The sequence below is a fragment of the Fragaria vesca genome, linkage group LG2 (genome assembly GCF_000184155.1).
Source record: "Fragaria vesca subsp. vesca linkage group LG2, FraVesHawaii_1.0, whole genome shotgun sequence".
NCBI lineage: Eukaryota > Viridiplantae > Streptophyta > Magnoliopsida > Rosales > Rosaceae > Fragaria > Fragaria vesca.
In genome coordinates this window covers 4,019,634-4,031,119 of record NC_020492.1, presented here as the reverse complement: position 1 = coordinate 4,031,119, position 11,486 = coordinate 4,019,634, and the positions used below count along the sequence as shown (strand labels likewise).

Sequence of the window (11,486 nt, the reverse complement as noted above, 5' to 3'; positions counted from 1 at the left end):
AGAACCGAAATTCTTACAAAACAAAAACGTTAATTAACGATTCTTCGAAGCTCCGTTTTTAGAACCGTCAACGCTCACAGTCTTAAAATTGTTTACTCTATTAAGCTTAGCAAAAAAAATGTCAATTTATACACTAACTCTTTGGAGACAAAAAAAAAATATGCATTGACACTTGGGTGACAAAAGTGTTTGGTTTCGTCGCCTAAATTCTTCAGCTTTTATTTGTAATTTTTAAAAAATTACACGGTAAAATTTTGTCACTTAAGTAAAACATTGTTCGTCGTCTAAGTAATTACTTAAGCGACAAAAGTTTATTTTCATCGCTTAAGTAACTTTTTAAGCGACAAAACTAATTTCGTCGCTTAAGTGATAACCTAAGCGACGAAACACATTGTTTTGTCGCTTAAGTGTTCACTTAAGTGTTCACTTAAGCGACAAAATGTGTTTTGTCGCTTAAAAAGTTACTGAAGCGACGGAAATTACTTTGTTTGTTTTTTTTCGTCGCTTAAGAACATTTTTCTAGTAGTGAACAAAACCAAAATTGTCTTTGACAAAATAGTTGATGTAATTTTTCCTTAATATATTCTATGTGTCAATATTTGATATGTAAATTTTCCTTAATAAATTTCACGTGTCAATATTTGATTGGAATGTAGGATCACGTCATACTGCCACATGGTCATTCCGTAGCGATGAAAAATTTCTCCCAAAATTGTCTTTGACAAAATAGCTGATGTAATTTTTTCTTAATAAATTTCCTGTGTCAATATTTGATATGTAAATTTTCCTTAATAAATTTCATGTGTCAATATTTGATTAAAATGTAAGATTATATCATACTGCCACGTGGTCTTCCCGTAACGCTGAAAAATTTCTCAGATTTCCTTTGAATATCACTATGCAAAAAAGGAAAAAGCAGTAAACCCACCAAAAGTTAAAGATGGAAAAAAGAAAAATAAAAATGAAAATATGATAATCGAAACTAAATGAAATTCCAGAGCCTGTCCGGCAAGACCCCCAAACATCAACAAACAACTGAAGCACAAGATAGGGAGCCCTAAGACTAAGACTACTGTACCCATTTGCTTCCAGCTCTCCATTCCTCTCTCGATGTCCCGACGCGATTCTGATTCCAGACGACACCGTTCCAAGTTCGACAGGGAACCCAGGTATTTCTTTCTCTCTTTCTCTCTTATACTTGTTTGTGAATCAAAGTATGGGACTTTATGCATTGACAGACTGAGTTGAGTTATCCTGTTTATCATCCGATACGAGAAAAAGCAATAATGTGGAACACTGGCTGTTAACTTTGGTTGGTTTCTCATGACAAATAGTCTCAGTGTAAAATGATGTGAGTTCAGGCATGTGAATGTGATTTATCTTTGTTGAATTTGACAAACTAGAATGTGAACTTAAGTGGGTAATCAATCAAATTTCAAATTAAGGGTTATTTGATAGAAAGATTGAACCTTTCTTCGAGTTAAGAAAGCCGTGAAAGGTCATTTCCCATGTCAGTAATGCTCTCATTTAAGTAGACAGGTGCCTGGTTGTGATTGATAAGAAAGTCAGAATGGATGATTTTCAAGTAGCTAATGACTTTCACTGGTTGAGTTTAGTCCCAAGAGGTCTAGGAGGGATGAGAAAGACAGAGTCCTTGAAAAGAGTAATGTGGAGGGTGCAAAGAAGACTTACCAGGATGTCCAGGAACAAAAGCAGCGGCGCAGGCTTCAAGATGCATTGCCACTCGAGTCCCCATTACGATCCAATGCCAAGGTGGAAAGTGGGGCTCCCTGGAAGGAGTCAGATGCGAAACCCAGTGGACATCAAGAACTAACCAAAAACTCTTCTGATGCAAATGAAGTTCCCTGGTCTCGATCATATTTTCAGGTGGTACATAAACTTATGAATCTCTTCAACTTATTTCCCTTTGTATGCAGAATGTGTATGTGATGTTTTCTAATTGTTTTAGCTTAATTGTCTAAATCTGATAACATTGTCCGGTAACTAATGCGGCCTTAGTGTCTGTGCTATAGGAATTGTCAATAGGGCTCAACCTCTGACTTCCAGCTTTCAGTGTATATCTTCCTTGGTTTGTTATATTGGGATACTTAAAAGTTGTTTACTATCTCTAGGTTTAGTAGTTAGACAGTAGCATGTTGTGTAAGTGACAGTTGTTGCTTTATGTTAATGATGTGGTATCAACTCTTGCAAAATTAGACAATTTATCTGAGTGGGGGGATGGTGATTAACTTCTACAGTAAAAGTAACTCAACTATTAAATGAATTAGTGAAAATTATCTGCTGCATAACTTCTTCAATTGGAAAAAATTTGATTGATATACACTTAAAAGCCACTAAGAACTTCGTTTTCATTGACATGAGTCTTAAACTTGAACCTAGATTTCACCTTGATTTAGAAGTGCTCATCTAAGAACCCGCCATTCTATTGAGTTTACTTGGGTGCTGTGTTGCAAACCTTTTTGTTGGTGTAGTGGGATTGTTGATCTCCCCCATAATCGTTCAAGTGCCTAACAATATTTGGCTTGCCTGTGCATGTCTCATAGCAGCATGATGAGCATAATGGTGCCGGACAAGCTGTTCGGAGCTCTGGCCGTGGTTCAACTTCTGGTGAGATTCTTTATGCTACTTGGCTACTTCCATAAACATAAGAGAAAGAAAGGAGTTCTTTTTTATGTTTCTGTCACTTTTCCTGATAATCTATGAAACCGATGTTAGTTTATCTGTCAGTTGTGATCTTGAATATCTTTTACGGTGTCAATAGTATCATTTACTTTTCCCTGCTGGTGCCTTGGTAGCCTGGTGGGTTAGTGATGTCTTACTCCTCCCATCAGGGTCTACGGTTCCAATTATATTGTTATGGTGTATTTTATAAAAGATAGTGTTATTTATTTTGCTGCTCAATTTTAGAACATGGACGCCGGAGGGATTCGAGGGATCAGCATGATGATAAGACAACGAGCAAAAAAACTAATGGTTCACGGCTAAGAAATGAGAAACCTAATGGTGATGAAAACAGGAGCTGGCGTCATGATCGTTACTCAGAATTGGAGGCTGATCTACCAGCTGCAAGGAAAAGACCGGCATTCAGGGAGATGAAGGCTCCACTGGAGTCTGAAGATACTGAAAAAACAGCAGTAGAGACTGCAAAGTCAAGCCATCTTGACCGTTCGATGGATGGAAATAGAAAAAAGGAAGAAAGAAGTGACAACCGACGCCACTTGGATAGATCTGATAAGCAATTTGGGGGAGACAGGGTGCGTCACAAGGGAGAAGCACAGAGGGGTGTCTTTCCTTCAAGAGAAAGGTACACCAATGGTGCTGCTGTCCGCAACTACAGAGGAAGAGATAGATTCGGTGAGAGACAAGAATTTCATTCCAGTGGTGGTCGTGTTGAGAAATGGGAACATGATTTATATCATGAGGCTAACAGGAGTCCAACACCAAAAAATGAAGAGGATCAAATTGCAAAGGTAGAAACTCTTTTGGCTTCATAGGATTTGCAAATGTGTGCATATGCACTAGGGAGAAACACTTTTGGTTCACAGGAATTGATAGCAGTTTTCTATCGTGCCTTTAGGTGTCTTGTTGATTTGTAACAAATTCTAAAGTACTTTTGAGGGTCTACTATTGTCTTATAAGTTGAACCTTCTGTTTTTGTTGGACATCTGTTCATATGTTCTTATGGAATGGCTGGACTGGTGGAGTATTTCACCGCGACAATCTTGAATGAGGTCAACAATATGGAAACAGGTGAAAAGCTAGGTGCAGAAAGAATATTCTGCACTCAATTTGTTCAATATTCAACCTCTATCGACCCCTATTTCTCAAAGTTACAATCAGTGATGGAACACTTTTCAAGTTATTTCCTCAAAGAGTCGCATAGAACGGAGTAAAGTGCAAGAAATTATATGGTAATACTCAATATACTGCCCATATATTGAAACCAGTAGTCTCAATTTTACTTCTCTCCAAACCTTTGTAAATATTTCAAATTGGAACATTTAGCTCTTGCCATCAGTTACTAAATATATAGTAACATTCAAGTGAAATGATACACTATCTTGAGTCGTAATATGGATAGTGAATACAAAATCCTATTTCTTAATGACAACTTTGATCTAGCCAAAGTGCCAAAACAAAGTATGAAACATCTACATGCCAAAGGCAAACAACCATGAACCATTGAGACCAAATTGTCAAAACAAAAGTACACAGGGATAATAATGAAATAGAAAGGTTAATTTGAGGATCAAATGTAAAATACCGACAACCTATTTATATCTTCAGAGACATTCAAAACCCAGCAAAACTTGCAAGAACACAAAATTGTGGAAGACGAATAGTTTCATAACGATGACGCCCACCATGACCTCAGCAGCACAGAGCTTCACATTGTGTGAGTTAGAGCTTCCCTGGTGAAAAGGTCAAACCTTTGTTGACCAATTGAGCACCAACACAGGAGGTCAGGTGGGTTTTGAACATGGAATTCAGCATCGATTCCGTGATGGTTCAGGTAACGATTTATCGAAATTTGAATTGGGTTTTTGTTAATTTTTGGGATTGCTTGTGAAAATTTGTAAAGTTTGATCCTTTTCAGTGTAGGATTAGGAAATACAAAAGAGAACCTATTTAAGGTTGCATCAGGTTCATAACTTAAGCAATTACAATGTTGGAGTGTTTTGAATTTGAAAAGGAAGAGCTTTGGTGTCGTGAGGTGATCGGAGCAATCGGTATTCGAATGGAAAAGAGAGAGCTGGTGGATATTCAATTAGAGTTTAGCAAAAATCAATTTATTTGTGTTGCAAATTAGGGTACTTTTTGTTCTTTAGCAATTTGGATTTGAGGAATTTGTTGAGTTAGTTGGAAGAGTTGGAACAATGAGTAGTCGTCGGGGTTTTTCGAACACGAGAGCAAGAGCTAATCATAATCCTCCAAATGCCATGAAGAAAAGAGGCAAACAAAGTAATGTACTTTTTCGTTTCTGGTTGTTTGAAATTTTGTATGTGAGCCTTTGGTTGCTTGTAGCTTGATGGGGATAATTTCTTTTGTAATAGAAACAGGTGGAAGAGCTGTTGCTGATGGGTATGATGATGAGTTACCTGAAAAAGTGATTCAAACTTCTCGTCCCCGCCCCTTAGGTCCTATTTCTACTCACTTAGTAGAAGGGTTATTAGAAAAAAGGTAATGTCATTGTGTAATTCTCAAATTTAGTATCTTGGTGTTTTGGTTGCCACCAAAATTTGATGGGTTTGTTTGTTTTATCAATGAAGGGGGGATAAGCGAGAGGAGACACTAGCCTCTATGATTGAAGGCTTGAATGCGAACCTAAGCAAAAATTTGCTGGAAGAGAAGTAAGCAAGTTTATATTACTTTGAAAGAAATCTAATGAAGATGTTCAATCTTTTTTAGCCAAGTTGTTCCACTTTTAGCCAAATTGTCATGTAATACTATGCATAAAAGAGATTGATTTTACCTTTTCTTTTCTGTATGCAACGCAAAAGGAAAGTTAAGTACCAGAATCAATCTGATCTAGATTTCGCTGTCAATGCAGTTACAATATAATGCGCCAAATGCCTGTTTCTATCTGTAGCACTTTAGAATTCACAGAACATGTATGCAAGAGCAGCAAGATCGACCTAAACTGATCTAGACCATGTAGAAGCTCATTATGATGTGTTCCTATTTGTATTTAACACCGCAGCAATGTGATTTTGACAGATATTTTGTTTTCTTCAGGTTTGCTACCTTTCTATACAGATGCTTAAACTCTGTGAAGAAAGGTTCTACCAAAGAGGTGAATAATTCATTTCATGTCATAGGCTTGCTGGCAACAATAGTTGGTTGTGAAAATAAACTCTCTGAAATATATAGAGAGTTGCTTCCTGTACTTTCTGGAGCTCTGAAATCTGGGTCCACTACGATAAAGGTAGCTTAACTAATTTGTTGGTTCCTAATTTTTATTCAGAGGATTTCTCAGGACATATGAATCTTAGACAAAATATTCTTTTCGTGCAGATATTGGATTGTTTGTCTATTGTTGCTTTCTTTGGTGCAACCAATCCAGATGAAACACAGAATGCCATGCACAATATATGGGAGTACCTCAATCCAGAGTCGGGCTATGTTGTATGTGTAACTTTGGCTATGCTTGTGTTTCATTTTTTGGTGCAAATTTTACCAAATTCGGCTGTAGTTACAACAAAATTTTAAACTTCTCCAGTTTATTAATCACTATTAAGTTTCTCAAGTATTCCTATTGTTACTACCTTCATACCTTATAATTTGTGTCTAAAGTAGTTTTTGTTTTAACTTTTAGGTCAACACAAAAAATAATTCAGCAGAGTTACTGGTTGCCGCAATATATGCTTGGTTGTTTCTTCTTTCAAGCATGGAGGGATTTAGGCTCAGCTACTCCTACTGGAAAGGGTAAAGTGCATCTCTACATTATTTATATAAATATAAATATGTTTAATAAACAATTTACCATACTTGAAGGGATAGATATATATATAACAATTATACATATTGATACAGGGCCATCTCATACTTCGCAAATTTACTAGATCACGACAACAATTTAGTATGTGGAGCAGCTAGTGAAGCATTAGCTTTAATTTTTGAAACTGGCTCTCTTGAAAAGTTCTGGAATGATGAAAGTGGTTCAAGCCCCAGTTATACACAAATGCAACAATCACTTAGAGCCCATCTTTTAAAGAGAGTTAACTGTGCTTACTTAAATCTACGAACTGAGAAAAATGCAGTCAAAATCCGTAATGTCTCAAGATATTTTGAGGTAATAGTCTATCTTTTACCTAAGAGTACCTTATTATAGAGTTACTTGTGTTTATTCTAGTTTGTGGCATTAAATTTATGAACTGTTTTCTTTGTCAGGGTTCTCATGTTCTGGCAGAATCTTTAGTGGTCAAGGGGAAAGTACTAACGTTGTCATCATGGTATCAAATAATTCAGGTTAGTGACTTCCAGATTTCTATATGATTAGTTGATTACTTGATACCAGTTTGCAGAATTTGAAGTTTTCTGATCAATATCTGATACTCTACCATAACAGCTGCAGTTTTTGAAGAGGTTTCTGGCTGATGGATTTAAAAAACATATGGAGGTTAGTTTTTACCCTATTATCAGTATTATGTTCTTACTGATTTTCTCACCGACTTCAAGGCCAATTAACAACTTTCATTGTGGTAACAGGAAAATGAGAAGCTTCAGAATTTGTTCGAGTTCGATCCTCGCAAAAACAAGAATATAGGTCCTGAGTTGTATGTAGCTACTACTGATAAGGTTAGTCATCTTTAACTTTTGCGTTACTTCTACTTGAAATATCTTGATGTTGTAATCGAAGTTGACCAAATATCTTGATTTATAGAACACCATGCGTCTTGTACTCGATTTGAGGCTTGATTATTTGTTCTGTCTGGTATACTAAATTTACAGATCTCTGTGCGCTTTTTTATGCCTGAAGAAAGAGATCAATACATGCTAACGAAGGAACAAAGAAAGAAAGAAAGGGTTTGGGTATGCCTTCAAACTGTGCATGTTGTGTTAACAATTTAAAAAGTAGTCTGACTCTTTACAAACTGCACCATTTGCACTAACATCCTTGTTATTATGTGCAGAGGACCTCTATTGTAGACAAAGCTAAGACACAATTGATGACAAAACATCGTTTGTTGTCAAAGGTAATCCTCTTTTGTTAAAGTTTTTCATATTAAATAGTTGAGTTGTGCTTGGAGTTAATTAAAATCTTCCCCCTTCCTCACCGAAATGTTGGAGTACATTTGTTTTATTTGCTCACGACTTATAATTCCATGATGCTTCTTGTGCAGGAACTAAAACGCTGCAACTATGATTGAATATGGGAGGGAACAAAAATCGCGATCACCTGACTAGCAGTACTTAACGGAGAACAAGAACTAGGTTGGCTTCATTCAGATCCTATGTTGTATTCTAGTAATCGTTCATTGCTTTTTCAATTTGCAATTCAATTTACATGTAATGATTACTAAGGTTTTCATATTCATGGTGAGCCAATTTTTGCTTTTACTGAAAATAGATAAACGACCTTTTTTCAAAAGGATTGTTGAGTGTAACTTCTGAAGTTGAAAATGCAAACCTTTACTGCACGTAATGAAAACTTCTTTTTTTTTTTTTTTTCTTTTTTGGAAATCAATGAAAACTTCTTACATCACTGTTATTGTGAGATGACAACTTCTCACCGCATAACAGTAATACTAAAAGTTAAACTAAGGGGAAATATATTATCACCATTCACCACAAACACATTTCCATACCAGTGGATAGTACTCGTTTTCTTCCAAATCCATTGCCCGGACTGAGACTTGAACTGGCATGTATGGCTCCAAGCCTCCAACTGATTACATTTTGAGTAACAAGTCGCAGGGAAAGACCCTCTGCTTTTCTTTTTGTAAATGCGGCAAATGCCTATGGCTCAGACGGTCATGGAATCGCAATGGCCTACAGATAAAGAAACGAGTAGTCATATTTTCTCCAAGACAATGAAGAGCAAAGAGCCATGTTTTTGTTGTTGTTTGAGAAACATGTTTTGATGTTTGATTAGTGAAGAGTGTTGGAACAACTCACCGGTGAAGGCGAGGGAGAGCTTGCAAAGTCGCAGGAGTGAACCGAGCCAGAATAAATGAGCACGGCGAGTAAGATGACCAAAATTAGTGTTCTACTATCGTCTTCTCGTTTCATCGTCATTTGCAGTTTTGACGGTGAACGATAGCTTTAGGAGAGCAGGAGAAATCAAGTTCCCTTCACAAATCCATTACATGTTTGTGTATGAATGCAAACACTTTGCCTTTGTTTAAAGCAAAATAAAGTTGAAGAATTTGAACTGGTCTGATCAAGGAGCTGGAAAGTAGTATCACTAGTATGTGATGTTGCAGGGTGGTTTAAACTTTGCTATTACGCTGTAACATTTAGAAGTAGTCAAGATGCTTCATACGTGTTTAGTTCAGACAGAATCTGATCACCTTCCTTGATCAGTAGCAGTGTAGCATGTGCACATATGACATTATCATTTTCCTGTCTTACAAATTCTACCTTGACATGCTCAACTAAATGTATACAAGTGATTCATGTACATCAGAAAAGAGGAAATTTTGTTCTTTTGCTCATAATATACGGGTTTAACTCTAATCATCTGTTCAATGTCTGACTATTCCTAAGAGTGAACTCCCCATTTTGTAATTTGTACAAGCATGCACACACTTTGCAGCAAAGCTCCTAGATGGAACTTATTTGAAGAGGCAGCCGACGGCGTTGTATTGATTGCTGCTGCTAGTGTAGGTTGCAAAACTGTCCTATCCCTTGCATCAGAAGGGGCATAGGGGTGGTTATGAACTTATGATCAAGAACTTGAATTTATTTGTAGCAAATTTTTCGGAGTTAAATTAAGAACAATATCAGAATAAAGAACAGTGAAAAAACGAAATTAGGGAAACTTAATTACTACATATAAAAATACAAACAGAACTGTTCAAAAGAAGGGCAGCAAGACTAGAAGTAACTTGCTGCTTAAATTCATACGAAAACCACCATGCATAATACTAGAACTTAAAACACTACTTATTTAACCAACAGAACATGCACAATCCTTCTGGGGGTTCTTAACACATTGATGAATATATTCGAATGGACTTGATCTAAAAGAAGCAGCTAGCTTATCATGGCATAATGTCCTCCTTCCATGTAGTCGACCTGTCAAGCCCCTTGGATAATGATCCAGATGAAAGCACCTCATCAAGCTTTTCAGGATCAGATAATGGAGCCTCCTTGATCAAGCCTGATACACTTTTGAGCACCAACTCTGAAGCAGCGTAGCAACCCCAACTGTGCGTGCATCTTGCTGCCCCAGCACCGGGGAAGAGATGATTGATTGCTATTCAAAATCATCATAAACTTCATCATCGTCAGACAACTCATCAAAAGACCTCATATCAACCTGGTAGCGGAGAATTCATCCAGTCCCTCCAAAGCCTCGGCAGAACTGTGACCCCTCTTGTGATTTGTTGGTCACAAACTCAAGAGAGCAACCAAACTTCCTGTACTCATTAGCAAACCACTCCAACAGTGATATCTTGTCCCGCACCTCTAATTCTGCATTGGTCTCAGAATCACGAAAGCTGCTCTGATTGTTCTCCTGCTCCTTGTTCAAATGCTTCACAATAGTCTCACCAGTACTCCCATTTTTTAGCTCATATCTGTTGATATCAAGACTTTCCCACACAAGAAGTGTCTCCACAGCGCCCATCTCCAAAGCTTTAAGTGTGTCATCCACACCAAAAACATACTTGCCGCTATCCTGACTAATCTCCTCAAAGTATTTCCCAATCAACATCCACCACGTTCAGAATCTTGGCCTGCAGACGAGGATCAAACATATCCGACTGACTAAGCTCAGTTTTGAAGTCAGCTGATCCAGCAAGTATCAACCCTGAAACATTAGGCTGGCTAGTTGCAGTATTAATATAAAACTGCGTCGCAAGCTCAGCTGTCTTCCTCACATAGTTGTGACGCTTCTCCATTCGCAAACGAGCGAAACGAAGAGCAGATTGTCCTCCTCTTCCATGTTTCTTCGGCAGGTCGACGCTAAACTTATGAAGCACTTCTCTTGTGTTGCCACTCAGTGTCCCAAAAAGAGTTCCATTACCATCCATGACAATGAAACCAAATTTGTCATCAGATTCCAAGAGCTCACTCAAAGCTTCAATATGGAACTTGTTATCACAGAGGTAAAGAGAAGCGTTAATAGGCTTAAAAGGCTCTATAGCCCTTGTCATCTTCCTTTCTTTGCCATCATCAGTGACGATTGTTCCTGTAAATAGAGCAAGGCCATTTGGAGGAACCTTATTGTAACGCTTGAGGCGCTCCTGAGCAGATGTGATCGCCCCTAGAACAGATTGACGATTCACTCTACTCTTGATATTTGAGGCAGTGCCAATCTCCTCGCCAAGCATCTTAGAGACACGAGATATTTGATCACGGGGAGGAATGATGAGAGAAATCATGCTGGTGCCATTACCCCTTGCAGCTTCAAGTTCTTTGATCTGCTTCTTAATCTTCCATATCTCAATGTTCTTGTCAGTCTCCTGACCTTCTGACATTTTGAAGCTGAAACCGCAATAGATGTTTGATGGAGAACACGCGCAGCTCTGAGAGTAGAGACTAGAGAGGGGACGATAGTTTTAGAATTGCAGAGCAGTATCCCTCTAATTTATAATAGAGCGCCACAAATCCTAAAACATTAGGGTACACAAAAAATCCTAAAGCATAAAGAAAAATAAATCCTTTCTCTTATGCCACTTATTCATGTTCGGATACGTCTAGGAAAGTCATCCGCAGTACGAGCTGATTTTAGTACCTCAAATTGGTAACTGAGGCTGTGATCCCGATTGAACGTAAGTACCACGAGACTTTAGCTC

General features: G+C 37.7%; 2 protein-coding genes and 1 pseudogene across 2 annotated transcripts; 2 read left to right on the top strand and 1 right to left on the bottom strand.

Annotated features, from left to right (window-relative positions):
• Positions 1-1,035: 1,035 nt before the first annotated feature.
• On the top strand, positions 1,036-3,684 carry LOC101292647. The gene is made up of 4 exons (XM_004289760.1): positions 1,036-1,169; positions 1,617-1,887; positions 2,565-2,628; positions 2,929-3,684. The coding sequence occupies exons 1-4, from the start codon at positions 1,111-1,113 to the stop codon at positions 3,513-3,515; spliced, it is 981 nt and encodes a 326-aa protein (XP_004289808.1). The 5' UTR covers positions 1,036-1,110; the 3' UTR covers positions 3,516-3,684.
• Positions 3,685-4,355: 671 nt separating this feature from the next.
• Positions 4,356-8,161, top strand: LOC101292355 (interferon-related developmental regulator 1-like). Its single transcript, XM_004289759.1, has 14 exons — positions 4,356-4,534; positions 4,619-4,983; positions 5,082-5,202; positions 5,292-5,372; positions 5,758-5,947; positions 6,037-6,147; positions 6,338-6,447; positions 6,556-6,814; positions 6,913-6,990; positions 7,091-7,141; positions 7,231-7,320; positions 7,474-7,554; positions 7,656-7,718; positions 7,866-8,161. Exons 2-14 carry the CDS (start codon positions 4,899-4,901, stop codon positions 7,890-7,892), a joined length of 1,347 nt encoding a protein of 448 aa, XP_004289807.1. The 5' UTR covers positions 4,356-4,534; positions 4,619-4,898; the 3' UTR covers positions 7,893-8,161.
• A 1,782-nt stretch (positions 8,162-9,943) lies between these two features.
• Positions 9,944-11,168, bottom strand: LOC101315309 (annotated as a pseudogene).
• Between the last annotated feature and the right edge of the window lie 318 nt (positions 11,169-11,486).

Excerpts from the sequence above, each read along its gene's own strand:
- LOC101292355 (XM_004289759.1), top strand. The coding sequence starts at position 4,899 with ATGAGTAGTCGTCGGGGTTTTTCGAACACGAGAGCAAGAGCTAATCAT. Across the intron at positions 6,448-6,555 it reads AGCTACTCCTACTGGAAAGG|GGCCATCTCATACTTCGCAA; the intron begins GTAAAGTGCATC and ends ATATTGATACAG. Across the intron at positions 7,555-7,655 it reads GAAAGAAAGAAAGGGTTTGG|AGGACCTCTATTGTAGACAA; the intron begins GTATGCCTTCAA and ends TATTATGTGCAG.
- LOC101292647 (XM_004289760.1), top strand. The coding sequence starts at position 1,111 with ATGTCCCGACGCGATTCTGATTCCAGACGACACCGTTCCAAGTTCGAC. Across the intron at positions 1,170-1,616 it reads AAGTTCGACAGGGAACCCAG|TCCCAAGAGGTCTAGGAGGG; the intron begins GTATTTCTTTCT and ends GGTTGAGTTTAG. Across the intron at positions 2,629-2,928 it reads TGGCCGTGGTTCAACTTCTG|AACATGGACGCCGGAGGGAT; the intron begins GTGAGATTCTTT and ends GCTCAATTTTAG.